This window comes from Rhipicephalus microplus, chromosome 1, assembly GCF_043290135.1.
Source record: "Rhipicephalus microplus isolate Deutch F79 chromosome 1, USDA_Rmic, whole genome shotgun sequence".
NCBI classification, from domain to species: domain Eukaryota; kingdom Metazoa; phylum Arthropoda; class Arachnida; order Ixodida; family Ixodidae; genus Rhipicephalus; species Rhipicephalus microplus.
Window position 1 is genome coordinate 296,735,664 of NC_134700.1, and position 26,287 is coordinate 296,761,950.

The following is a 26,287-nucleotide window of genomic DNA, read 5'->3' on the forward strand; positions in this document are numbered from 1 at the left end:
CACAGACTGAGTGTGCTAGCTAGCCTTTGTAATGAAGTAAATTAATGAGTGCGGCGAGATGGGCGGGTTGGTAAAGACGCATATCTTCGAAATTTTAGTGCCAAAAGACAAAGACGAAAGAAAGATGCAGACAACATGAGCGCTCATGTTCTCTGCGTCTCTTTTTTTTTTTTGTCTCCGTTTTTGGCGCTAAAATTTTGCAAAAGTAAACTAGTAGGACAATAATGGCAATAGCCAGTAAAATAAAGGTGAAAAAAAGAGTGCTCCTTGATACATGAACAGCTGCAGAAAGCACTGCAATAAGTGAGTGCACAATGTGCACACATCAATGTCCATACAAATACTGCTGACTGAACGAGTTGGTGCATTATAATATTGTATTGCTATAGCGCAGCTCAGTTGGAGCATGAAGAAAAGATGCAACAGTGAAGAATGGAAACACTGACAATAGGATTAGCACTCATTTTGTTGTCTGTGTTTGCCTTCTTCCCTGTTATTAAGGGGAACTAACAGACAATGATGCCAAAAGAAGTATAGGCTATGTTAATAGAACTAACTGCAATGTAAATGTGAAGAGAGAAAAGTGGACGGAAAGATGACTTGCCACCGGCAGGACGCAAACTGTTGCACCTTCATGCTCAAATTGAGATGCGCTATAGGAATTCAATGTCCATACAAAGTGATGTTTCATCAACATTTCCAAAATAGTTACAGTATATTGCCTAAATTGCTATGGAGTTGAAAAGAAGTGGGAGCACTAATGCGAACACAAGTGGAACTAAAACTCTAGCACAACTTCTGTTCTACTTGTAGCATGTTTGCAGACCTGCCTTACAATGCCATGGGTTCTTTGAAACTTGATTAATTTCGATTCGTTTCAATCTCAATTGTCAGGCACATTCTCAATCCTCCTATAGTAGCACAGTTCGAGACGGCTATGACTGCTGAATATTTCACGGCCAATAGCACAACTTCCTATGCAAACAATATCTCATTTTATCTTATTTTATTTTTTTTCACGCATCTGCTTGCCGTTTGCTGTACTTATAGCCAAAAGAGTGGCTTTTTAAGCTTTGATCAATGGTAGTGTCTATTTTTGTGATGATCGCACAGGCTGTTGTCAGTTTCCATGACCAAACGAGATTTTTCAAAATTTCACTGACTTTTCCAGAAGGGTACAAATTCCCTGACCTTTTCAGGTTTTCCAAGCTGGTAGACACCCTGGTCAGTGCTTAATTCTCACATTTTCAAAATCCTGCAATAAACATTAGTCTTCAAGAAAATGAGGCATACGCACTCGACGAAACTAAGGACAACGCGCTTTGGGAGGGCGGTGACAGCAGTCGCGAGAAGGATTCCCAATGGGGAATCCTAGTCGAAAATCAGAAGCCAGTGATTCTGACAAGATTCCGCATGAATAGATTTGGCTCGTTAGAGTATGTGGCGACCCTTTTAATAAGCAAGTACTATCGGTGATGAAAGTTTGCGGGATCTGCAGCGCTTGGTCGAGTGACGAAATTCTAAAGAGTCACTGGGTGAAAAACTACATTGTTGCATCACCTACATACACATGTCTTTGTATTGAGGATTTAGGCCATGGCCTCTGTGATTAGATCTGGCAGGGGAACATCGTCTAAACACGCGGTAGCGAATTTCTGAGGCCATGGCCTACAGCCTCCATACCTCAATATGGTAGGTGATGCAGCAATGCAGTTTCTCGTCACTTTGATTGATATGTGGGGTTTAACGTCCCAAAACCACTATATGATTATGAGAGACGCCGTAGTGGAGGGCTCCGGAAATTTAGACCACCTGGGGTTCTTTAACGTGCACCCAAATCTGAGCACACGGGCCTACAACATTTCCAGTTTTTCGTCACTTTGCCACATGCTGCAGATCCCACACTCTTTTGCTGCCGACAGTACACTTCGTTGGCGCTCCAATTCATTTTCTTTCTTGAATGTGTAACAGCATGCTAGGACTATATACTATTTCTAATTATCTCGTATGAAATAGCAAAATCTCCACATTATTTGTGCACCCGCTTCTGAGAGCTCCAAAATCTCAAAAAACGTGCAAATTTCGCGAGTACATAGGGGGGAGTGCAAATTACACTCACGTAAATTTTTATTCTAAACCTGCAAAAATTGGGTGCATGTTAGATTATATTCCAGTAAATATGGCTTTTTTTTCCTCTCTGGTGGTACCCGAGAGGTGTAAAAGGAAAGTGGTGTAAAATTGTGTTTTGAAATAGAGGTTATTGTTAGATTCTTTTTATGGTTGCTTTGCCAAACTAAACAGGTTGAACTTTTAATATGCGTCACTGCATGACTGGAGGACGTACAATAGAAGTCCCACAGTAAACGAGTAGAGAACAGCTTAGGAGCTAAAAAAAAAAGAAAAAATAGCAGTGACTTAGCTCGGTTATGCCAAGATATATGTAGCATTAGCTACTTATGGACAGACTGACGAACCATAGACGGAAGGACAAACAGGACAGGCAGACAGACAGAGAGATGAGCGGATGGACAGATGAACAAGCGAGCAAGCTCCCTCAAGTGCCAACCCACTAGCAACACATTACTCTAGGAGCTTCGAGGTCTTCTACGACGCGTCAGCTGTGCCCCGTGCGACATCACAGCTACTCTGGCATGTGCAGCATGGCTCTCGACAAGCCAGGCGAAACTGCTCAGCCTTGGCCAGTGTAGCTTAAGCTACAAAATAACATTAACTTACAATTGTGCCACAAAACAAGACAGAAAGTGGAATTAATTAACGCAAGCAGTTTTTCATAATAAGGAACAGCTTGTGCTACTGCACTCACCTGCTGCCGACTTGGGGTTGTTGGCCACAATGCCAACAGTCTGACCGTTCATCCGAGCAAACCCGATAAGCAGATTCTTTGCGTATGTTGGCATAATTTCAAAGAAGTCACGGTCATCAACTACCTGCAAAAAAGAAACCCACACTTCTTTCACACAAACAAGCTCCACAAACATATATAGTATCTGTATAACTTGTTTCACACAGATATAAAATGACTCTAAGGCAAAAACTTCCAGGGCAAAATAAATCTGTAGAATAAATTATTAATCGTTCAAGAAAGAACAGCCAATGGAGGCAAAACAAGTGAAGATTTTTTTCAGAGTTTCTCAGCTTCGCTTTAAACAGGATATACAGCAAAATCTCATTATTTCGACCCCCGTTAATTCATAATTTTGGTTAGTTAATAAGCCACATAGCACTTGATTACTACTAAAATGAGAGGCTGCGCATCGCTACTGTCATCAGCGACGAGCAACCATCACATTTGCCTTTCTTTCACTCTGGTGCGTCTAACACGTTCGCGTGACGATTGACTGAGTCAGATTCTTTTCCTGTACGGTGCTGTTGCTTTTAAATTATTTATTTATTTATCTATGCACATTACTTGCATGACTGCCCAAGTCTTTCAAGCCTGGCTGTGTCAGCTCAACTGCCACTTTGCAACCAAGGCTCAGAAGGCGCTGTTCAAGCTAAACTGCAGTGCGCACACAAAGGTTTCCGGGTTTGAAAACATTTAAGTTCTATGCCTGCCTCTGAGCACCAATGCATTCTTTGCAGCCAATGGCCCAGAGAATCATACAGTTTGGGAAAAGCCGCTAACGACGGCAGGTACTTAAAGGCAGGCAAGCAGTGTAAGGTAAACCACATGCTCATGCATTCACCAACTGCTTTAGGCATCGTGCCTATGCTGCTAACCAGGGTGTGGTGGCAGATGTTTAAAAGCAAGAAGGGCGCTGTGTAAACAAGTTTATGGACAATTACTTTGCAATAAAAAATGATGCCAATGATGCCGGCAAAGTGACAGGCAGCGATGTTGTCGCTGATGTCTTAGATAGCGCAGGGAAATAGATTAACAAGGGCCCAAGATGCAGACGAACACTTAAGCCAGTCAATGACGAAGGCTTCACATGCGTTGGCCATTTTAAAGAACATGCGCATGTTTTCTTCAGACAGTGTGTGCGGACTAAGCCACCTACAGGAATTTCACAAAACTACGGCTTCTCACACATTGCCCGTGCAAAGCAAACTGCGATCACAAACTTCTTGAAGAAATAATAAAGTCTGGTAGTGTAGAAAAAATTCTTCGAATGTTTTGATTGTATACTCGGGCAAATTCATGCCCTCTGTCAATTCGGACATTCTCTCTGGTCCCGTGAAGTCTGAATTAAAGGTGTTTTACTGTATTGACCTATTGCCTATAATAAACAGTACCAACCTCCCCTTTCAAGTACTATCTAAGTCTCAGGCATACACTACACCTGTGCAGATGCACTTCTTGTTGATAGTAGGGTTTCTTTGTCTCATCGCTTGAAATATTCAAGCCAATGAAATGGTCCTGTTTTAACAGATGCCATTAAACAAGACCCTTTCCCAGAGCAGGGTAGAAAACCAGATATTTTCTTTCAGGTTAACCTCACTGCCTTTCTTGATACCATACCTTTCTCTCTCTCTAGAAATAAATTACATGCCATATAAAAAAAACATGAATGGCTAATACTATGAAATTACAAGTTTGCTTTAGGTGACTTCATTGCAATGCAATCAGGTTGTGCACGAAAGCATATTAAAAATTTTGCTTCTTTTCCATTCCAAAACCACCCCTTAATAAATATACTAAGGTTGTAAGTACACAAATGTTTGGATTTTTACACTATCAAATGCAGCTGCAGTTGCCAAGAATCAAACCCTTGTGCTTAAACACACAACGCTTTAGTTTCTCAGCAACTTCAATCATACTTTTACATGAATACGTACGATACCTTTACATGAAATCGCTTGCTTATATTCCATCAACTCTAAGCTGAGGCTTTGTTTGACTTTACCATCATGCAATGACTGTGCCATGTATGTCACCTTCGAATGAACATCTTTTTTTCTGATTCGAATGGCCAGCAGTGCAGCATGCAACCTTTGAAGCCGTGAGGAGACGGCTGAACAGATTGTGTGCTACTGCCCCTTATACCAAACTGGACGACCTGCTCTGCAAGCCGACCTATACTGTCTTGATGCAAAACCAATTTGGGAAAACAAAATTAGGGGCCTTTACTTACACTTTTGTAGATTGACAAAGCCACGGAAAGCCTACTGTGCTTCCTGAAGTCGACTGGACTTTACAAATGCTTGTGGAACAACTAGCACATACTTCTGTTCCCAATAGCTGATCAAGTCTTGCTTTTACAATTCCTTTTTTTTTTCTTCTTCTCTGATCTATCCCCTTTTTCTCTTCCTATGCACAGAATAAGCAAATGTGGTTGGTTAAGCTCGCTTTATCTTCTGTTTGTTTCTCGCTCTCTCTACCTAGCTGCTAAGCTATCCCAGTCGGTGTTACAAAGCATGCTAAAGATGTGTACTCTGTGTATATGTGTTTGTGTGCTTTTTTTGTCGTCTATATCTGAAAATAACTAAATAGAAAATGGGTGTGGCTCGTACCACCCCGAGGTACAAGGGGCGCAAGCCAATCTAACATAAATGAGGAGGAGAAATGTCACAAAACAATTTAAAAAATACAATTTGTTAAAGAAAATGATAAGAAGAAAGAAAACCCAATGACTGCGGCATGTGAGTGTGGGCAATAGATCGATTAGATTCTCAGGAAAGAGCAGTTCGAAATGCATCGGAGCCGTATTTTTTCCCGAAGTTCAGTGTTTGGTGTATGTGCATGTGAATGTGCGTATGTTTGTTAAAATGCGATGCTGTTGAATGTGTGAAAGTTTAAACATGACGGCGAGATGGGTGCGACCTAGTGACCTGAAAGATGAGGTAAGTGCTGATGAGGATAACAAGAGTCTGTCAGAGGTCGAAGCCCATTTCTAGGCCAGGAGCAGGGTAGCTGGGCACGCTGTAGTTTGATTCAGGCAGAAATAATGTGGCACAGTTTTAAATGAAAAATGAGCAAGGAATTATTATTTGTGCACGTGTTGCGTATGCCATGGTGCACATAATGAGGGAAGATGGAGAAGCGATGCTGTCATTATCGGTCACAGCAGTTTTCCTGCCTTTGTTGGTTAACTATAATCGAGTGCACGTGTTGCGTATGCCATGGTGCACATAATGAGGGAAGATGGAGAAGCGATGCTGTCATTATCGGTCACAGCAGTTTTCCTGCCTTTGTTGGTTAACTATAATCGAGAGCATCATCGTAAATGATTATGACTGCCTAGAACAGTGAGAAAAACAAATTGGAGTATAAAGCAATGTTTGTGAGTGAGTGTCTTTTCAAATTGACTGACCAGAAAACATGAAGGATAGTTGAGCTTCATTTTGAAGAGCAATTGGGCCCTGTCCACAACACCTTCTCAATCGCTAGACTGGTTTTAATTCTCAGCAGACACTTCAACTATGCCACTAGGAAAGGATCATGTGTGTGCGTAAGAATGGCAAGCTATCCGAGAATGCCTAGTACAAGTATAGCAATTGCAAAGTGCCTACAACTCTTCCTTCTGCAAATTTGCACTTTTGCCACTATGCATCCATAAGGCAGTATGTGCACCTACCAGCTGCACACTTTATTAATGCTTTTGCTAATAATCATTATTACAGCTATGCCTGAGCGTTTTGGGATGAGTGAGCCTACAAGTCACGCACTCATAGTGCAATTCTACACATTTTCCAAGCAATATTACATGTGTATGGCATATATATAGGGTTATTTTCCAAAACACTTTCAGCCACAGGCACGGTTCAGTGGAAAAAAACCTGCTCGCCATGCAGAAAGCCTGGGCATGATTCGCACTCAGACCAAGGTTACTGTTATATATGTATCTCGAATTTTCGCTGAAGGACATTGCTGCTTTCTCACTCGCAACTAACTATGCGAATGCCAACAACGAAATTTCTGTGACATGAGATCTTTAACTATCTAATGTTAATATAGTCAAATCCAGGACAGCAAAATTTCGGCCACCAATGAATAATTTTCTATTCCCTGCCAGCTGACCCACCCGTAAGAAGCACCCCGAAATGCTACAAGAATACGCATTCCGTACGGAATGTTTCAAACACTCATTCTTCCCAGCATCAATAAGGGAATGAAACAGCTTAGCAACTATGATTACTAGCAGCAATTCTTTAAATATTTTTTCACATCTGGTTGAAGAACATTTGCGTTTGGAACCCTAATATTGCGCTATTGTGGTCATCTTTGCAAAATCCATTGTTTTAGACTGTGTTATTTTGACTCTTCCACACTGTAATCATTTGGATATAGTACAATTACTGTTAGAACTTTGTTGTTAGAATTTGGTTAGAATTTGTTTGAATTTGATTATTAGAAATTGTGAGAACTTGGTAGCATCAATGTAACGCGTATCCTAAACGATGTATAACTTACGGATGTTTTTATTGTGTGCTTTTATTGTGTGTTTTCCCGATGTCCTTTCTGCGAAAATCCCGACAAGGGATTGGCAGTATTTTTTTTTAAATAAATAAATAAATATATATATATATATATATATATATATATATATATATATATATATATATATATATATATATATATATATATATATATAGACATTAACAGATCAAACTGTTTTTATAGAAATAAAAATATTTCTGTGAAGCTGCCCACAAAAACAATGTGAAAAATGTCTCGTCACAGCAAATACTTTTCCAGTATACCTACTTCCACTTGAACAAAGTTTTTGTGAGTGCTAACACATATAGAAAATAAGCTTAACTATAATTGCGGTACAATTCCGCAAGCAACAACACTTTTTCACTGACTTGTGCAACTTTCAAAACGGTGCTGTCGCATCACAACATACGTGTCTTCATTTGAGACAGTCTTTCTGTCGCCACATGCACATCCCTGTAAATTTTTTGCCATTGGGATGCTTGGCAGCAGGTCACCCATCTATCACAATGCTGTCGGTGGGTTCGATGCACATGCTAGATGGTGTGGAAAGGTTGGAGAGCTCCAGCCATTTTTTTAATGTGGCACTCAGAACAAAACTACCATTCTGCGTCACAATCCCTGGGACTGAGAATGAAGCTTTATGAAGGCACACGCGCGGCCAGTGAGCCCCTAGTCTCAGCGTATTACATGTATTACATTCTGCCACAACTGCTGCGTCCACAAGTGCAGTCATGTCAGCGCGATCTTTGGCAAACATGCACACCCGCATCCAACGTGAAACGACTAAAACCAACGCTGCTTGCCACAAAGCTCAAGACATAACCACGGTAGGCACGACCATAAATAACAACGCTGCAGTATTGAAGGCATGCGCACAGCCAGCGCACACGCATTGAAAATGGAACTATAGTTAGCCGCAACCGCTGCGTAAAACACCACATTTTCTATTGTTGCAATTACTGATAGCGAATACACTCAGCCGAAGATTAAAGGCCACAATGATATAAAATGGCATGAAGCATCACGGCTTTTCTGTCCTTCATGTATGACTATGATAGCATACCCTCTCGTGACGCTTTGGCAAGCTCGTTCGCAGCACTGCGTGCTCAGCACATTCCAAACGGCAGTCTGAATATCACATTTTATTCTGTATAATCAGCCCTTGAATATAACCAGCCCCCTCAAAACAAACCACGGGAAAAGTAAGATAAAGTATTTATGCGAGGCCGCCTTCATTAACAGTGAAGCCCTTTTGCACACTTAGATTAACCAGCACCTCGAGTTTAGCTTCAAATTTTCTCTATATTTTGTGTGTGTTATATCCAAGAAAACATGCTCACTCACTGCGTGTCCAAGTGCATCTGAGTTAGCAAGAGTTCAATGCATGTGTTTTCAGAGGCCAAGAGATGAGGCTCCATGCCTTCCAAACTTTTGTGATTTAGACATAAAACTTTAGTGCCACAAAATTCCACAACCACGAACTTTTTTGTGCGTTTTGTCAATTTCATTGTAGTGGGATTAGACTGTACACTAAAGGTATTAATTGTTGGGCTAGTTGTGCTAATATAATATGCTTCAGCCACATGCATGAGTTATGGGTGTGCAAATATTTGAAATTTCAAATATTTTTCAAATAGTGTTTGCTATTTGATTCTATTCCCACTAGAATTTTACTATACAAACTTTCCAAAGACATTTGGCAGCAGTGGTTACGGTCGTGAATAAGTCGCTAATATACTGCTACTTTCGTCACAGGACAAGTGTATGTGGAACTATCTACGAGTCGAAGCAAGGAAAAGATATTGCCTCTGCAAGTGCATCACCAGCGGACTGTTTCGTCACGAAAGTGACTGGTCTGCTGCGTCTGCCCTCTACCAGCCAAATTCCCGCATATAAGCAAGCATCGCTGGTGCCGAGTCACAGTTGACAGCAGTGGTGGGGATTGTGAACAAGTTGCCAATCTACTGCTACTTTTGTCACAGGTTGGTCTCAGTTTCTTAACCCAACCACTCTTTTTTTTCAATAATTTGTATACCGTTGCCACTGCTGCCTAATCATGTGCTGCTGTACAATGCTGACGAATGACGAGTTGGCAAAAGAAATGAATAGTTTACCATTGAGATCGCTGCAATGCGTGAGAGCCTCAATATGTTCAGTGAATTTGTAGAGAATGTTAAGAAGCATAATTGCGACCTTGTTACTGAGAACAAAATTTTAGAGGATGACAATAAACAACTGACACGGAGGGTGTCTAAAACTGAACGGTACTCCCACCTAAATAATATAGAGATAAAAGGTGTCCCTGCAACAAAAGGTGAAAGTTGTCTTGCAGTTCAGTCCATGGGTGAAGCTGTAGGGTGTAAAATTGCCCCTGAAGATGTCCACACTATGCAGCGTGTGCCAGCCAAAAAAGACAAAAACATTATCGGACGCTTCAGCTCCTGAGAAAAAAAAAGACAGAGTTCTTGAAAAAAGTGTGAGAGGCTCGCTTAGCGACTGTGGCCCTTGAGTTTTCCCAAATAAATCAGAAGCCCTTATATGCGAACGATCATCTCATGCAAGAAAGGAAACAGCTGTTCTGCAGGCACTTGAACAGAAAAAGGCAAAAGGCTGGAAACATCTCTGGACTGACCGCTGCGTGATTAAGGCTCGAAAGACAGATGTCAGCCGCGTCTATCATATCTCCTGTGCGGGTGACCTTGTTTTTTCTTAGTCTACTGGTGGTACTACTTGCGATTGTGCACCTTAATTCTTCACTAGAATGTTTTCTTGTCAAGCTCTGAAAAAGCACATCAGTGATAAAAATCCAGAACTATAACTGATACATTTTAAGATTTGCAGCCTACGTAAAAACTACAATAGTCTCACCGCATTTCTTTCTTTACTATTAACAATTTCTTATGCATCTGTTTATCTGAAACATGGTTGTCTCCGGACGATGCGAACTTGTATTCGCTATGAGAGTACAATGCAGAATACTGCTATCGTGCTACATCGCGTAGCTGTGGATATGCCATCTTTACTAAACCATCGTCATAAAAACGCCGCAATGACCTTGCGTTTTCTAATATGCACTGTGAATTTGTATGGTTAGAATTTGATAAGTGTGTTTTCTCAGTTGATAGCCAGAACACAGTATTAGGGTGCATTTATCGTTCACCAACATCTTCGTACTCTGAGTTCTGTTTTCTTTTCGACAAACTGTTGCATAAACAAAAATATAATAATCTGCGGAGACATCAACATAAACATTATCGACCCGAGCCATCAGTCATGTTCTGATTATCTCGGGGTGTTTACATGGCCATGGCCTTGAATCTTTAATAATCGCTCCTACCAGATGTGACATGTCAGGATCTAATACCGTATTTACTCGATTCTACCGCGCCCTCGATTGTAACGCGCACCCGATTTCCACCGCGAAAAAAAAAAAAAAACGTAAGACATCGATTGCAACGCGCACCTATTTTTTTTTGCTGGCCCGCACGATCACACCACTCGAAAAAACGATTCCTTTCGGGATTGTCTTCCATTTAAATATCAGGTACGGGCGAAGCTTGTGCCCATCTGACGTGTAACAGAGCATTGCCGTCACTGTAGTTTTACCGTGGACCGATGTCAGCACGCGAACTTGCTTCGCCCCCTTCTCGACAGTTGTGGTGCCAGGCATGTCGAAGTAAAGAGGCGTCTGATCGGCATTCCAGATTTGCCCAAACAGGTAGCCGTTGTTGCGCCGCAAATTTAGGACGAACCTCTGAAAACTGTAAAGCTTTTCATCGTACTTCTCCGCAAAAGTTTTCGCATATGCATGTTCCCCTTCGGAGAGAAGAGCCTTTCCTCTTCATATAGTTAATTAGCCAGCACCTGCTCACTTTAAACAGGCTCCGCATTAGACTTTTTTCTAAGACTAATTGCATAGCCCGCACTTGGAGCAGTTCTGTCGTCATGGGCCGCTGTGCCACTCGCTCCTCAAGCACATACTCGCGGAGCAGCTCTTCAATTTGCGGAAACCGACCCTGCTGTGGTTCACTGAAGCCTTTGCGTGAAGCTTTGCTGTCGACAATCTTCTGCTTTTGTTTCCGCCGGTCCCGCACGCACGTTTCGAGAAGGACCACGATGCGGCCCGATTTCCGTCCGTTTCTGCACACGCGATGACTTTTCTTTTAAAAGCGGCATCGTGGTGCACTCGAGTTTTTGGAGTCGGCCCTTCCAAGTCGTCGATGCTAATGCACTACTAGATGACGAACTCCTCAGCACACGTACGAAGTACCGCACATGGTAAACACATAGGCAGAAATAGCCGACGCACCATGCCAACGCACGTAGGGGGCGGCCATTTTGGATTTGCGATGGCAATAGATTAACCGTAATTTTTTTTTGTTCGTACTCGATTCTAACGCGCATGCGATTTATGAACTCGCTTGACCGGAAAAAAGGTGCGCGTTAGATCCGAGTAATTACGGTATGTTAATTGACCACATACTAACCAATATCGTTATGGATAATGCAAAAGGAGTATTGAGCACAGTATAACAGATCATTATCTTATATTTCTTACTCTGGGTAAGAATAATTCTAAGGGTAAGGAATACAAAGAAAGGACACGTTTTGATTCCCAAAAATTCATATGTACGGTACAATCAACAGACTGGAGCGACGTAATAAATGAATCCAGTGCTGAGAAGGCCTGTCACCTATTTTTGACTTCAGTTATTTATGCATGAATGCACGAGTATATATACATACCATCAGTAATCATTTTAGTACTCCCCAAAAAACCATGGGTTACAAAAAACGCTACTTCGATGCATCCTAAAGAAAAACCAGCTTCACAACAGAGTGAATTGTGAGCCATTAAACCTTGAACTTAAGAGTTTGGTTCAAGAAATGTTTTCACGCTCTATCCCAGTCCAAAGAGTCGACTCATAAGTGAGTTCGGACCTGTGCAAGCAATACACGGTGTAGACTGATAGCAGCAAACATAGAGCATCGCCGTTGATATTCTGCCACTCAATAAAGTGTGGCGGCATTTATACATGTGTCATCGAACATTTCAGCGTTACCGCTAGCGGCCGCATAATTTCCAGAACAAACTGTATTGTACATGTGCATGTAATCTCATCGAAAGGTTCTCAGATTACTTAGATAGTCCCCAGTCATTCGAGTGCAGTTGGCGCGAGGCACCATTACACGCGTAATGGTGCGGTAACAATAATAAAGAAAGGAGCACGTGTGGCATCACCATTATGACATTACAAATTGTTGCTATTGCAGTCATCACTGTGCCAGTGACAGTAATTTTTATTTATATTTTTTTAGTTTATATGACAAAAAACTCGCCGCACTGTTGCCGAGCAACTGCTGAGCATAGCACGCGCTCGGCGATTGCTCTACAATGGTGCGGTGAGTTTTTTGCAGCAGCACTGTCGTCTTTATAGTTTGCCTAACAGATTTGCTGCTAAAACATACATAGAGTCACATAATGAGGTATGCACACAAACACTATCTTAACAAGAATCACGAATTGTTTTCACAAAATGCAAGATTCATGCATGTTCCAAAATACGACGTTTGACATGAATGCAGAATTTTATATGTACGCGGTTGTGTTCTTTGTGTAGCCCAAGCGTGTTGCTTGGTCGGTGATAAAACTCTCGGCTAAATATAGCTCTACACGTGCAAATTGTCGTTCAGGCACGGCTTGGCACAGCAGGTTAGATTGGTGCAGCATGGTGCAATTGGTGCAGCACTACCAGCCCTGTAACTATCATGGCAATGTGACTGACCATGAGGAAAACTTGCCATTGGCGAGCATGGTGGCACATAGCAAGCTGTCACAGAAAGCTCGCCCTGGATACTACATCCATGCAAGTTCCTCAGTTGCTCATCTGTGATCAGATTTGAGACCACATGTATGAATAAGATGGCTGTACAAACTAAGTTTGGTTGTTCAGGTGATTAGCTAAATGATACAGCACACTCACTTACTGAATTCGTTCACTAGATTTAATGGCCTAACATTTTTTGTAGACAGAAAACTCTCAACACTAGGCTTGTGCGAATAGTGACTTTAGTCGAATAATTTCTAATCCAACTTGAATAGTGCCCATCACATATTACAAAGAAAAATGGGCATATTAGTCATAACCCAACACACCTGATTGATTGATTGATATGTGGGGTTTAACGTCCCAAAACCACCATATAATTACGAGAAATGCCGTAGTGGAGGGCTCCAGGATTTTCGACCTCCTGAGGTTCCCAACACACATGCACAGCATCTTTTTTTTGTATATTAAAACATGGCCTGTGCAAGTGATATTTTTTCTAATTCAATAGAAGTGAAAACAACTTTGAATAATAACAATATTTGATTTTGGTAGAAAGCAAGTGATAACCTACAAAATATGCAAGGTTAAAGTTCAAAATAAAGCGTATAAGCTGGGAGAACAATCTTTAAAAATGATGAATCGATATTAGGCTAATACGTTCATTTATCCTTGAAGTGGGGCTTTGCAGCAGTGCAGGTTTTTTCTGAAAAGATGTTTTCACGGTTGGGCACTCCTTAACTGAAGTGAAACTGCTCTTACAGACAATTGTATGCGAATTAATGTGCACTTTGACAGATGCTTTCTTACGGCCTAGCAACCCTCCCCTGCAGTGAAACCGCCTTTACAAAAAGTTGCATGCAAACTAATCTACAACTATTCGTTTATATCGAATACTTCGAAATCTTCAAAAATTCAAATTCAAATCAAAGCAAACTCAAATACAGTAATATTGATTCGAATTTTCAAAGCATTCGAATATTTGCACAAGCCTACTCAACACCCTTGCAGTTTAAACTGCTGACATCAAAGTCAAATGAGCGATATCGATAAATTCGTGAGGGTGCGTCAAGCTTATCAACCTTGATGACTCAGCAAATCCAAATAGCCTCTGCAGTCGCTGCCATCATCAGATATGAAGTCGACATTATTGATTGATCTGCAGCGCTGGACAATACTGTATGAACAGACTATCATAATGTTGAATAAACAATTAAGACTTGCTTTTTTTTTCATATCTGCTGTTATTATACAGCCTGATTGCTCATAAACATCTATGACCACTTCATAGACATTTTTTTCAATGGCGTTGGCTGGTGAAAAATGCTGGCAATTTATAGCTTACATCAAGAATGACGTCGTGCATATTGTAAGCGGCCGTAGACTCCAGAGGCACCACAGTGTCCAGGCTTGGAACGATGCGATCCCTGCACAGCATAAAAATTAGAAGCGCATACGCATGAGAATGTCTTGTCAGCTGGCTAGGTGAAAACACCCACGGTTGAGCCACTCTGAAGCACACACACTTCTATCACAATGGCAGCACTTAACACCATTCAATCACCATTCAATAATTTATGAACCTAATAAGGTGCATCTAATTTGAATTATGAGCTTTCTTGTTATTCCGTTATGTTTTTTTTACGTTTAGTATGTATTTTTTTACTCCACTCCCGCATGGGCCGTGAAAAGCTTGCATGATGTTCAAATAAATAAAAAATAAAAACCGCGATATTGCCTAGGGGTCGTGACGACGACGAAGGAAGCAGACAGTAAGTCGAAGAATGAACTGTTTATTCAGCCGAACTTGTGGCCACGTAAAAGGAAATCGAGATTACAGCAAGACACTGGCACTGATATCGACGAACTGATCGTCGGTCGTCAATCAACTGACAAGCGGCGAAGCGTGTCAGCATGTCAGCATTTGTAATAATACTGATTGTTGGCCTAGTTGGTACTTGCTTACTGACATGCTTTGGCCGCTAAATAACACACACACAAAATAAAGAAACACTCAACCGCTTGTGCTTGTCGTTGAGTCTTTCTTTAATTGTGTGTGTGTGATTTTGTGGCCAAAGCATGTCAGTAAGCATGTCGGCATTTATACACCTGTCATCAAACATTCTAGCGTAATCGCTAGTGGCGACGTAGGTTGCAGAAAAATCTGAAATGCTCACAAAGTGGGCGTAATCTCAACAAAATTATCTACTGCAGCCCTGAAGCTTCTGGAACACTGTAGGCGCAGTTTGCGCTGAGAATAGCGTACGGTGTAACAGGGTGATAAGAAAACTTGAGGAAGGAACATGGCAATATGATTACGAGGGACACCATAGTGATATGATATATCCGAATGCTTTGAATATTCGAGCGAATATCACAGTAGTCAAATTCACTTCGATTTGAACTTATGGATGAATACTGAATGAAACTGAACGAAATAATGAATGAATTTATGAATAAAAAATGAATGAATAAATGTATATTAAACAGCATGTCACACCCTGTAAAGATCGTTTCACTGCAATTAATCAATGATAAGCCGTGAAAGCATGTATTCAGGCGAAATCCACATTGCCGCAAAGCCCCACTTCAAACGTACTATGCTCACATCAATTCGTTTTTAAGCTTAAAACCTTGTTACACCGGCTTATAAGCTCCAAGTATCATGATCATTAGGAGCCTAACTATGCCTGCTGCAGGACATAGCCTCTCCCATGTTCCACCAGTCAACTCGGTCCTGTGCTTGCTGCTGCCACTTTATTCCCACAAACTTCCTTATCTCATCTGCCCACCTCACGTTATGTCTCCCCCTCACCCACTTGCTTTCTCTCATAATCCAGTCTGTGATCCTTAATGACCCACGGTTATCTCGCCTTCGCGCTAGGTGCCCTGCACATCACCATTTCTTCTGCTTGATTTCGACTATGATGTCCTTAACACCTGTTTGCTGCCTGATACACCCTGCTCTTTTCTCTCTTAAGGTTACACCTACCATCTTCCTTTCCAATGCTCGCTGCATCATCCTCAACTTAAGCTGAATCCTCTTGGTAATCCATCAGTATGAGCAGTACCAGTGCACAAACTCACGAGACGAAGAGAAGAGATACAAACAAGCGTCGACTCTCAACTGAAGAATTTATTTAAATATACAAGTTATCTGATCACATAAGATAAAAACACACAGAACATGCGCAGAAGGCCAGCAAAGGATCGTGTCGACATCATTAACAATTTTACGCTACAGGTAAATGCGCAGGCGCGGCATATTCCGTTCAAACAAACATGCTACTGATTAAGATTTCTTCTTTTTCATGTAAAGATATTGATGTCTGACTGACGCAGCACTCCCCTTCTTTTTTTGATATAGAATGCCTCTACTAGTTCTGTTGTGATCTGATCGCTATGTATGAAGAGCACTGTTGTTTCATTGAACAAGGGCCTGCATCCACACGTGTGGAAGTGCGAAGGCGAACTCGCGTACATGCTGGTCTTGAAGGTTCCGGAGTGTTCTCTTAATTGTACATAGAGACAATGCCCTGTTTGCCCAATATAAACCCTTCCGCATGTTAAGGGAATTCTGTACACCACCCCTACTGCAAAGAGTAGTGAGGCGTCCCTGTGTTTAACACCAAATTTATTTTGGCTAGAGCTCTTTTCATCATGCTTTTATCATCTTTTTATCATGCTTTTATCATGTTTGGAGGCCTGTGAAGCCGCTATGCCGCTTCACAAACCTCCCAACACCAGATTTGCCAGCAATGGCCTCACTATAGCTGCGTGCATTAAAACTGAATTGCAGCTGCTCCGACCAGGAGGAATGCTTTTATTAATGAGATGACATTAAAAAAAAAGCACGCGAGAATTTACAATTTAGACCTTAGCAACCTCGAGTCCGAAAGGACAGGGTCCTTTAGGGGGCTTTTAACCGCCAAAGCAATTATAAACCCGAATGTGCTGGTGGAAGAAATTACAAAACAGCTCTTTATGTATGATGTTCCATGGATAAAGTGTATTAGAGGAAAAGTGTCAACGCGTTCCCACCTTTTATGTGTTCTGCGGACGCAAAGCACTGAAAATTAGATCGTGATGTCCACACATAGTAGTGACAGACATTCTGGCAGCATGCGTGGAGTTTGTCGGGCCAATGGGCTCTTACCTGTAGCACGCACGGTGGAAGCAGCGTGAGGAGAGCCCTGCAGTTATTAGTCAGAATTACTTTATTACATGCCGCACCACTCTTCAAACAAGCTATCACCTAACGTTCCTGAAATGGACAACGTCCACCGACGAATTGCCGTCACGGTTTCACGCAACCAATTGGACTTGACTTTATTAGCCACTGTCGAGAGAGGGGTTTCGCCATAAAGCGGACTTGCCCAACAGAGTTGTGTAGGTACCAAACATGCCAAACATAATATCGTCGATTTTAAGATGCACGCGCGACTGCTGTTTATTCAGCGTAATAAAATAGGGTACGTAATTGTGACCTCGGTGGCCCCGAGAACAAATTGCACATGTATTGATGCCCCAGCGTGGCGACTGCCGGTGAGACGCTCCCAAATCCAAATCTGGTGCAGTTTGGCGCAATTTCCGTTGATATTATCAGGATGGCACAGTAAATCTGACTTGGTGTACTTTGGCACAGTTGGCGCAGGACTGGGATCACTGCCAATGCCACACTAAGTATGCCTGATGTAAAATGGAAAGCTGGGATTATTTAAGGTATTATTAAATAAACAAATTAACAAATGGATAGTTAGATAGATAGACAAATAAATAAATAAATAAATAAATAAGTGGTATTCCTAGGCAGAAATGTGAGCGTGCTGCCCGTTTACTTGCTCTTACCAGGGATCAAAGCACTTCCGGACAGGGGGCCCAGACTTGTTGTTCATTGGGATGAAGTCATAGAAACGGCGCAATTCCATCATGGCGTCCACGTCATTTTCAAATGCCTTGTGAGCCACACCTGGGTTTTCACAAAAAATTCATGAGAATAGGAAGCCCCTTTATGGCTCAAATGCTGGAAACATGTTTTGTTTTAGGGCATAGAACACCTAGGAGAAAGACCCAATTCGTTTGGAAGTAGAGAGAGAGAGAGATTATTTATTAGAAGGCAGAGAGGTCAACCTCAATTCGAAGTAACACTATAGTTTGTAACACTATTTCTGCTCCTTCATGCTAAAAATTTTGTTGCTAGGGCAAAGAATTGGATCACAGCGATTATGATGTTCATAGAGCCTAATAATAGAACGTGAGAACGACACGACATGATTAAGGGTGTGTTGGTACCATTATCCAGCAAAGGTTCTTGAAATTTGCAAATTTAAGTCTGGCTCATCCGGTATGCAAGGTTGTATTTACTCACAAAAATTCAATAATGGCCAATTATATGCCACTGAAATTAATGACATAATGGCAAGCTGGAGTAAAAATGTCAAGCATCTATCTTTTAAATGTTTTTTTTCTGGATTTACAAGCAATTTTTACGGTAAAGAGTGGATTTCTCACTTTGTTCAACATTGCTTTCCGCTGATCGTCGCAGCAAGAACGATCAGCCCTTTCTTTTTTTTACAAGCGAATTCGCAGCCTGAAAATTGATGTGTTTGATGCAGAGCAGCGCGAATGGCAAAATTCTGGGAGTGGAACCATTCAAATACAGTTGAACCCAGTTATAACGATCCCAGATATAATGATCTATTGATTGATTGATATATGGGGTTCAAGTACCAAAACCACCATATGATTATGAGACACGCCATAGTGAAGGGCTCCGGAAATTTTTACCACCTGGGGTTCTTCAACGTGCACCCAAATCTGAGCACACGGGCCTACAACATTTCCGCCTCCATCGGAAATGCAGCCGCCGCAGCCGGGATTCGAACCCGTGACCTGCGGGTCAGCAGCCGAGTACCTTAGCCACTAGACCACCGCGGCGGGCCTATAATGATCTATAACGAGTTATGAGTTTCGACCAATCACAGCAGTGGCGAGACTCTCTATGGCGGTGGGCGCCTGTTGCTTGTTTTCGGCAAAATAAGGTTATTTGCAATGGTCTACGCAAATTTTTTACTTTATTTTCGAGTTTGCCACCCGAAAATACGTAATATGACACCATAATCTCGTTTTTTTTTAAGTGTTTCAACGTCCCTTTAAGTGAAACAGCGTCAGTTCATTGTAAACGCGACTGAATGGTCTCGTAAGCATGCAGCGGGCGTAGCTTCAGGACATGATTCGTCCTAAATCACTGAAGCAGTTAGCACTTCAATATAAAACGCCCGAAAAAAAAAAAAAACACCAAATCCTGCCAACCAGGTCGTGGCAACCAGGTGGTGGCAACCAGGTGATGGCAACCAAGTGATGCCCTTGCCAATGACCTGGTTGCCAAAGGCACATTTTCAAGGCTGAATCCATTCAGAAAGAACTTCTGAAATAATGACCACTTTTCATGGCACCTTAAAATTCCTCATAAAGAGGTTCGACTGCATTCAAGTGAGTGTGATTCAAATAAAATAATTTTCTAATATTTCTCAAATATATTTAAAATAGTTTTTGAATACTTTGAATTGAAATTGCAGAAGAGAATTTTTAAGCATATTCTCATGAGATGGCAAATGCTTGTTTCAGCTAGAAGCATTGGTTGTGTGGTGCTTCACAGTGATCTTATCAAAAATGAAGCCATGTACAGTCTGTTTCACACTTAGGGAAAATTTCAGAGCATATGGCATGTGATGTGACCAGCGCTAAAGTTGGGTGCCGCTGTAACCGACAACAAGGTTGAACACTACGTGTCAGCGCACGTGCTAGCTGCTGCCCACACGAGATTGCACCGTGATCTGATGTGCTCCAAAATTTCTCTCAAGTGTGAAGCAGACTGAACATGATTTGGAGCAAGCAAAGTGTTGCCAATGACACTTTACATGTGCAAGGCAAAGATGCTATTTCTCCAGCCTCGTCTTTCGACTTCTGTGTGGTAGTCCAACAGATGCGTGGTCATTCCTGGAACAGATTATGTCAGCTGGTGAACCCCAGTGACCACCACCTAATGGCCCAGAAGCAATAATCCTCTAGCGTAGCGCATTTAGCCATTGAGCATACTTGCACAACAGAAGCTGCCGGGACGCTGTGCATGATGTCGTGGCTTAATCGCAACGTATGCACAAGCAGTGTTTCATCTACAGAATAATTTTTGGTACATGGCTGCGACTTTGGTGGACCTGTGATTAAGTTGCTCATCTTTTGTGGTGCCGGCAGTGCAATTCCCACCGACAGACACTGTCAAACCAGAGACACCAAATAGGTAAAGTCTCGTGCAATTTATGCCAACTTCATCTGGATGTCGCAGTTAATCAAATTTGGCAGCCTTTGGTGCAGTTGGTGAAAAGGTAGAATCAATGCTTTGTTTCAACAAAATCATCTGATGCCCGGGCCGATGGCTTTATTACACATTCTGTCCCGGCAGTAACAAGACAAATTTTTTCCCGCAACAACGTAGTGAAAGAGGAGGATAATACCATATGTTGGCAAAATAAATGGAACTCACTCAATTTTTTTTCCCTTAGAACTAACTCGAACTCAGACTTGCCAAAATTTCGTTGAAGTAGACTCCCTCAGACTCACAATTCTCTTCAACCAAACCCACTCAGACTAACACTCGCCGATTGTTTTCATCAGCGAGACTCACTTTGACTGATACACACTTAACTTTTCCTCATACGAACTCATTCGGACTTGCCAAAATTTAATTGAAGCAGACTCCCTCTGACTCTCAATTCTCTCCAATGAAACTCACTCAGACTAACACTCGCAGATTATTTTCGTCAGCGGGACTCACTCGGACTGACTACGCTTTTCACTACGCTTTTCCTCAAAGAGACTCACTTGGACTCAGACTCGCCAAAACTTCATTGAAGCAGACTCCCTCAGTCTTGCATTTCTCTCCAGCCAAACTCACTCGGAATAACACTCGCAGATTGTTTTCGTCAGCGGGACTCACTCGGACTGATACTCACTAAACCTTTCCTCAGATGAACTCATTCGGACTCACCGAAATTTCATTGAAGCAGACTCCCTCAGACTTGCATTTCTCTCCAACCAAACCCCCTCGGACTAACGCTCGCAGATTGTTTTCGTTAGCTGGACTCACTCCAACTGATACTCACTAAACTTTTCTTTAGACGAACTCATCCGGACTCACCAAAATTTCATTGAAGCAGACTCCCTCAAACTCTAATTTCTCTCCAACCAAACTCGCTCGGATTAACCCTTGCAGATTGTTTTGGTAAGCGAGACTCACTCGGAGTGATACTTACCAAACTTTTTCTCAAACAGACTCACTTCAACTCAGACTCACCAAAATTTCATAGAAGCAGACTTCCTCAAACTCACATTTCTCTCCAACCAAACTCACCCGGATTTACACTCGCAGATTGTTTTCATCAGTGGGACTCCCTCGGACTGATACTCACTAAACTTTTTCTCAAACGGAGTCAAACGGAATCAGACTCGCCAAAATTGAAGCAGACTCACTCAGACTCGCGAAATTTTTCTCCAACCAAGCTCACTCTAACAGTCGCAGATTGTTTTCGTCAGCGAGAGTCACTCGAACTAATACTCACAAAACTTTTCCTCAGACTCAGACTCACCAAAATTTCGTTGAAGCAGACTCACTAAGACTCGCTAAGTTTCTCTCCAACCAAACTCACTCGGACTAACACTCGCAGATTGCTTTCGTCAGCGGGACTCACTCGGACGGATGCTCACTAAACTTTTCAAACTCGCTCAGACTCAAACTCGCTCAGACTTGCCAAAATTTCGTTGAAGCAGACTCACTCAGACACGAGAAATTTCTCTCCAATCAAACTCACTCTGACTGTAACGTGCACCCAAATCTGAGCACACGTGCCCACAGCATTTTCGCCTTCATTAAAAATGCAGCAGCCACAGCCGGGATGCGATCCCAAAACCTGCGGGTGAGCAGTCAAATACTTTAGCCACTAGACTACAGCAGAGGGGCTCGTTACATCTGGAATTTTTCCAACTGGGTTTGACTGTATTTTGAAAACTGTTAGGTCGATGTGTCTAAGTTGTCATTAAATCTTTGAAAATAATTCAGTCTTAGTACTTGCTGGACAAACCTTGTATACATACGGTAAAAACTGGCGTATAGTCCCGAGTTTTTAGATGCACAAGCATCTTATGCTCAGGGCAGTGTCCGTTCTGCCACATCCACACCCATACTGCACATGCACTACTCTCCCTCATTCTCCTTGCCTACACAAGTGTGTGCTCTACTCTCCCCCTTTCGGCCACTAACGCGATGCAGCAAATAATTGCATATAACTATCTCTCTCACTCTCTTCCTCTAAGAGTATGCCGGTAGGTAGCGCACGTGTCATGGTACAGCATAAATAGCGTTCGCTATGCTTCCGTCATTCTCTCTCTGTGGAACGGTGTGCGAAATGCAACAAACAACCTCAATGTCAGCGCTAGTCGCAGCAGTAGCGCCACTGCCATGGAGCAGAAGAAGGCTTGGGAAACCACACGTAAATGTCAGCATCAGCAAGTGGACCTTGAACTTCAGGCCAGGGTCCGCACTGAAACCAAAGCACCTGCCCGCGCTGCACCTGGTCGAAGAACGTATCTGTTTCGGGGCCTGGAGATGATCCTGTGCAGAAACCCGAGGCCACTGCCCTCCGTTCGACTGATCACAAAGCCATCGTCTTCAAGATACAGTGCGCACCAATGCTTGGAATCATGTATGATCTTCAAATAAAGATGCAACCCCATAGAGATGCCTCTTCTCTTTTCGACATATTCTTTTACTTTAACTTTTGTTCGGTTGTGTTGCCAAGTAAAACAAAACATGAACTAGATGCCCATCTCGTATGCTTTCACATCCCACCATGCTTGCCCGTAGGGGGAGATGATGTGTACTTTTTTTCTAGATAATGAGATGAAATTTCTGGCCTGTGCTATATGCTGACCCTAAAAATGTTTCACCAGAAGTCACGGTTTTCCTTTCAGTAGAGCACAGTGTTATCATCATCATTAGTCTTATGCAGAACAGTCGCCATCGCCACCGCTTGGCAAACTTCCGAATGGCCACGATTTTATGCTATCAGGACTGCCTCAACAGTATTTGGCCGCCTCCAAAGAAAGGTGATCCCAGCTGCCAAAACTATTTGCCAGTGTTTTGTGGGAAGGTAGTTCAGCACAAACGAGAAATGCATTCGTGGCTGAGAGAAACAGAAAGCCCTGTTTGTGTGCAATGGTTTGAGAAGAAGTTTGCGGGGGAGCTGAAAATTAGCACATTTTCTGCCAGTTAATGGTAATTGAGAGACTGTTAGGGGTAATTGAGAGACTGTTAGGGAGCAACAGAGCACAGCTGGGGCTTCAATCAATACTTGTGCCTGACACGCTTCACTGTTACCTTTGTGAAGTGACTCCGAGTTCGTCGTCATCCTGGGAGAGATCACATCTCCCGGGATCAGATCCCGGCTGCAGCCGCTTGATGTGTGCCTAAATAAAACATTTAGGGACCACATCAAGCGCCTCCATATGAAGTGGATGAGGCCCGGAGAGCCCCCCATCTGACAGCTAAAACGGACCTCGCAAGCGATACTGTGCACATGGGTCAGACCTTGAAGAAGAGCTCCATTTCAAACGCCCCAAATGGCACCGAAAATGAGGTAGTGTGGGAAGACATCTCTGACAAGGGAGTTCCAGAAAAAAGCGCGTCATGAAATGATGAATAAGTTGATAAATCAACGTATTAGGTCTGTTTTCCTTGGAATATACTCGGGTGAAACCTTTTTTCTTTTCTCACATTTGCGATTACTAAAATACACCTGGTAATAAATGTACATCCAAGCTACATGAGGGTTTTCCTGGTATTTAAGACGGACTCTTCATTCCTTGCTGGAGCATTAGTTCAAAATGCAATACACTCAAACCTCATAACAAAATCCCACGTGCCACGAAAATACTTTGTAATATCAGAAAATTCGTTGTAAACATATATTTGTAGCACTGTATCTATGCCGGAACTATTTTTCATTTACTTCGTTACAAGTGATAATCTGTTATATCAAGATTTGAGTCCACCCTCGAGCAATCACACATCTAAACGTACAGATAAAAATTGGGTAAGAAAGGGTATTAGTAGTTACCAGAGGTGACTGTATGAGTTTTGGCCCCACCAAGCTCTTCCTGAGTAACATCTTCATTCGTAACAGCCTGCAAATGAAAGAATCTGACTGCGACAATCACAGAGCGATATCATTCTGCTGGAGGCCCGATAAAGTGTAGAACAAATGAAGGGCGCTCGAACAGTGTTTGCGATTGCTAAACTTTCAAGCACAAGAAAATGAACAATTTGCTAACACTCCGTAACGAGCTGACCAATTCTTGTTTTTCATGATCCCAGGAGAGTGGCTAAAGCGTGTAGTCTTTACATAAAAATAAAAGAAGCGTCTACTATAGCATTTCAAATTACTGATATATCGAGCTGCTTTGCAATCTACTGTGGTCTCTATATATCTTGGTATGACGGCATGAATTCCTTTAAAATGTGACCACACGAACTACAGACTATGTTCTGCCAAACAGCTGCTGCTCGCTGCTTTAAAAGTGCTCAGTTGTCCACTTTCAATATTTTTAGTGAATGTCAAGAACATGACTCATAAGTGTCACATTTTTTAATCCCTACAATGAGCCAGCCGACTGAAGAGAAGAAATAAGGCCCTTACAACATGCAGAATGTCAAGGCCACCAGGTAAAAATTTCATTTGAGGTTATTACGCTAGGACCTTTATCTGCATACAATTATCGTAATTGAGTGCTTAATAAACTGAAACTGAGAAAAAAAAAAGGTGACTAAGCATGTGAGCATGCTGATTCATACCTTCACGACGTCTGGGCCAGTGATGAAGAGATAGGAAGTGTCCTGCAAAAAATGAAGAAGAGCGCAAAAATGTTTTTAAATTTTGAATGAATGAATGATTTCAAAATTAGATGCAGATGAGCTTCTCAAGTTCTCCTTAGTACCCTTAAAAACTTAGAACTACTAAATAAACAGTAATGCATGTTACTCAAAGTTCTATAGTATTAGGACTATTTGCATGCATGCACAATTAGGACCAGTTCTTGAAGAATCATTCAGAATAACACTTTTCCTTTCACATGTTTTACTGCCTAATGTGAAATCTTCTAAAATGCGAGTAAGTGCGGTAGACAATATAAGTCTGGTTTCACGAGAGAGAACTTGATGAACCTGTTTAAGTATGCTACATAGGCGCGGGCGGCTGTTGTACGGCGCCAGCTGCGCTCCCCTTAGAAAAACACCGTGAGCGGCGGCAGAGACGGCACTGGCATGTGAAGCAGACGATGCGGAGCGGGCTTTTGTGACTTTCGTCATCGCATTCATAGAGCAGCAGCAATGTTTCCTTTTAAACAATTCGAAGCTGTATGTCGTTGTAATTGTCTCCCAAGGCAAAGAGAAGAGGCAGCAACAGAGTTTTTTTAACAGTGGATGAAGCAGTAGACTGTCGGATATGTGTTCAGATAATGGGGCCCGTCGTCGAGCTTCTGGGAAACTCTTGCGCCATCGTTTGCGGTGATGCCAGCGTTTAATGATCGCCAAGCCATCTAAAAAGGATGACATGTTCTTTCGTGTCTTTGCACAGAGGAGCACCATCAGAACATCAAGTGACTCGGGTTCTTTGTGTGGTGCTGTGCTTTTAGGCATTTGTTTAAGTTCGGAGGCCGACTAGTAGGGGCACAATGCCTACTTCCTTTCAAGACGGCAAGTGAGACAGGCCTGACTGGAGAAAGTTGTGGATGATCTCCCTGACGGGAACCCTGATTTGATGAAAAGCAGCACGGATGCACACAGCGTTGACCTGATTGAAGCGAGCGTCGACGCGGGTGCTAGAAAAACGGTTTCAAGTGAAATTCTGTGTAGCCTTTACTCGCGTAAACATTTGTTCGAAATGCAAAGAGACGGGAGGCAAGTTGGGTTCCGCATGAGTTTCTCATTGCAGATAAACGAGCCGAA

The 26,287-nt window shown here is 42.3% G+C and overlaps 1 protein-coding gene across 1 annotated transcript in view; it reads right to left on the reverse strand.

Moving 5' to 3' along the window:
• Nucleotides 1-26,287, reverse strand: part of LOC119159452 (propionyl-CoA carboxylase beta chain, mitochondrial) — a 75,288-nt gene that overhangs the window by 22,319 nt on the left and 26,682 nt on the right. Inside the window, exons 6-10 of the mRNA XM_037412210.2 lie at nt 25,136-25,177; nt 24,402-24,468; nt 18,079-18,199; nt 14,576-14,657; nt 2,825-2,948 (exon numbers count right to left, since the gene is read on the reverse strand). Of these exons, the coding sequence (XP_037268107.2) occupies nt 2,825-2,948; nt 14,576-14,657; nt 18,079-18,199; nt 24,402-24,468; nt 25,136-25,177 (436 nt within the window). The remainder of the gene's footprint in view (nt 1-2,824; nt 2,949-14,575; nt 14,658-18,078; nt 18,200-24,401; nt 24,469-25,135; nt 25,178-26,287) is intronic.